The 1,737-nt window shown below is 42.4% G+C and overlaps 1 protein-coding gene across 10 annotated transcripts in view; it reads right to left on the bottom strand.

Annotated features, from left to right (window-relative positions):
* Window positions 1–1,737, bottom strand: part of grin1a (glutamate receptor, ionotropic, N-methyl D-aspartate 1a) — a 34,191-nt gene that overhangs the window by 27,056 nt on the left and 5,398 nt on the right. For all 10 annotated transcript variants that reach the window (XR_004335630.1, XM_032539567.1, XM_032539558.1 and 7 more), the window contains exon 3: window positions 44–220. Coding sequence is in view for 9 of the 10 variants with exons in the window: in XM_032539567.1 (XP_032395458.1) it covers window positions 44–220 (177 nt within the window). In the remaining variant the exon portion in view is untranslated. The remainder of the gene's footprint in view (window positions 1–43; window positions 221–1,737) is intronic.

The following is a 1,737-nucleotide window of genomic DNA, read 5'->3' on the forward strand; positions in this document are numbered from 1 at the left end:
GCAGGGGGGGAGGAGAGGGGGCTTAGGAGCTGAAGCGTCTCACCTTTGTTTCTCTCTCCTCCAAGAGGGTCTCGAGCCTCTTTTGAGCGGCCCGCCCCTCGTGGTCATCACTCACTATCAAGATGATGTGGTTCCAGTTGAACTCCCGCATCAGGTCAAACCACACGTGCGCCTGGTGGGAATAGGGAGGGACTGTCCGCAGAAAGGACAGGTGGATACTCTGAGGAGCACCAAGCAGGAAATGGAGATTAACATTGTGGAGTTGACAGTTCTCCAACAACAACTTCATTTTTAATGTGTGAATCATCATGGATGAATCATCATGGAGGAAATAATGGACAAAAAGCTGCCACTAGGGCAGATTCCTGCCCTTTAAAGATTATTTCTTGGGCTTTTTTTGGCCTTTAATGGGTAGGACAGCTGAAGACAGGAAAGTGGGAGAAAAAGGGGGAATCAAAGGCAACAAAGGGCCACGGGTCAGAATCAAACCCAGGCCGCTGGGGTAAGGACTGAAAGTTAGTACATTTTTCATACTGTCTATATCTGCGGAAAATGTATTCACCCTCTGTCTGAAACACTCTGTTGGAGCACCTGCCTCTTTAAGCCGTCGGTTTTTCCAGATCTGCTGCATCTGTGCACTCTCTTACGTCCGTCATTGCAGCCGGGAAACGACTGGTACGGAGTGTAGCGGAACTTTTTACCATGAAAAATCTATGATAAAAAGGCTAAAGCTACACAATGGAACATGTTCCAGAGTAGAAATAAACAATCAGTAACCATGATTACAGGTTTTCCTAACGGTAGCAGGTAACTACATGTAGCAGTGTAATTCATGTAAACACTCGGTAACGTACAATGTTGTGCACAAAGCCAGGCCCATCAAAATTTTCCTCCCAAGAAAAGCAACTCTGATTTACATTCACGTGACAAAGCCCATCGTGGCTGTGGTGATGATAACTCTAGTTATTTATCTGTCAAAGCCACAAAGTTCATGGAGCAAACAGGCTGGGCTGGGCATTTTTCTATTTTCTTCTGTGTCTAGCTTCTAGACAGTAGAGTACTTTTATTACCGCAACTAAAAAAACTTCCAATGTATTGTAAGTTGAAATGCCTGCAGCTGTAATGGTTCTAGAAAAAGGGACATAATGCATTAATGATAAACAGTCTTTTAGGTGGTACAACAAAAGCCAATGCCAAAGGACAAACATTGTCTAAAAAAGCATAAAAATTCCTTAAAGGTGCAGTGAGCCATGCTGCGCATAGATAGATATGAACTCAACTGCCAAACAACACAAAAAGTGTGTTGGATTAACATCGCTTCTTATATCTGCACATTCTTTAAATTCATGGATTCATTGCCTCTGATTTCATTTAACTTGCAAGATTAGCAGGGATGTGTGAACTTAAGTTATTAAAGTCCCTGGCATTTCACTTACTGTATGTCATTGCTTTAAAGTTGTATCTTAGAGGTTTGTGCTTCATAAAAACATAACTCAGGTCAGAAGCATTATTAATGATGCCCTTTCAATTTTCAGCAGGGAAGCCATTTATTCACAGCTCATCTAATGGACAGTGATAGGACATTTAATCTAGGAAACCTTTGAAGCCGCCCCAGGGGAGCGCCTTACTCCATCGCTCTCTTCCTGTTTTTGTCTCTCTCTCTCTCTCTCTGTCTCTCTCTCTCTCTCTCTGTCTCTCTCTCTCTCTATCTATATATATATATATATATATATATAT

Source organism: Etheostoma spectabile, chromosome 16, assembly GCF_008692095.1.
Source record: "Etheostoma spectabile isolate EspeVRDwgs_2016 chromosome 16, UIUC_Espe_1.0, whole genome shotgun sequence".
NCBI classification, from domain to species: domain Eukaryota; kingdom Metazoa; phylum Chordata; class Actinopteri; order Perciformes; family Percidae; genus Etheostoma; species Etheostoma spectabile.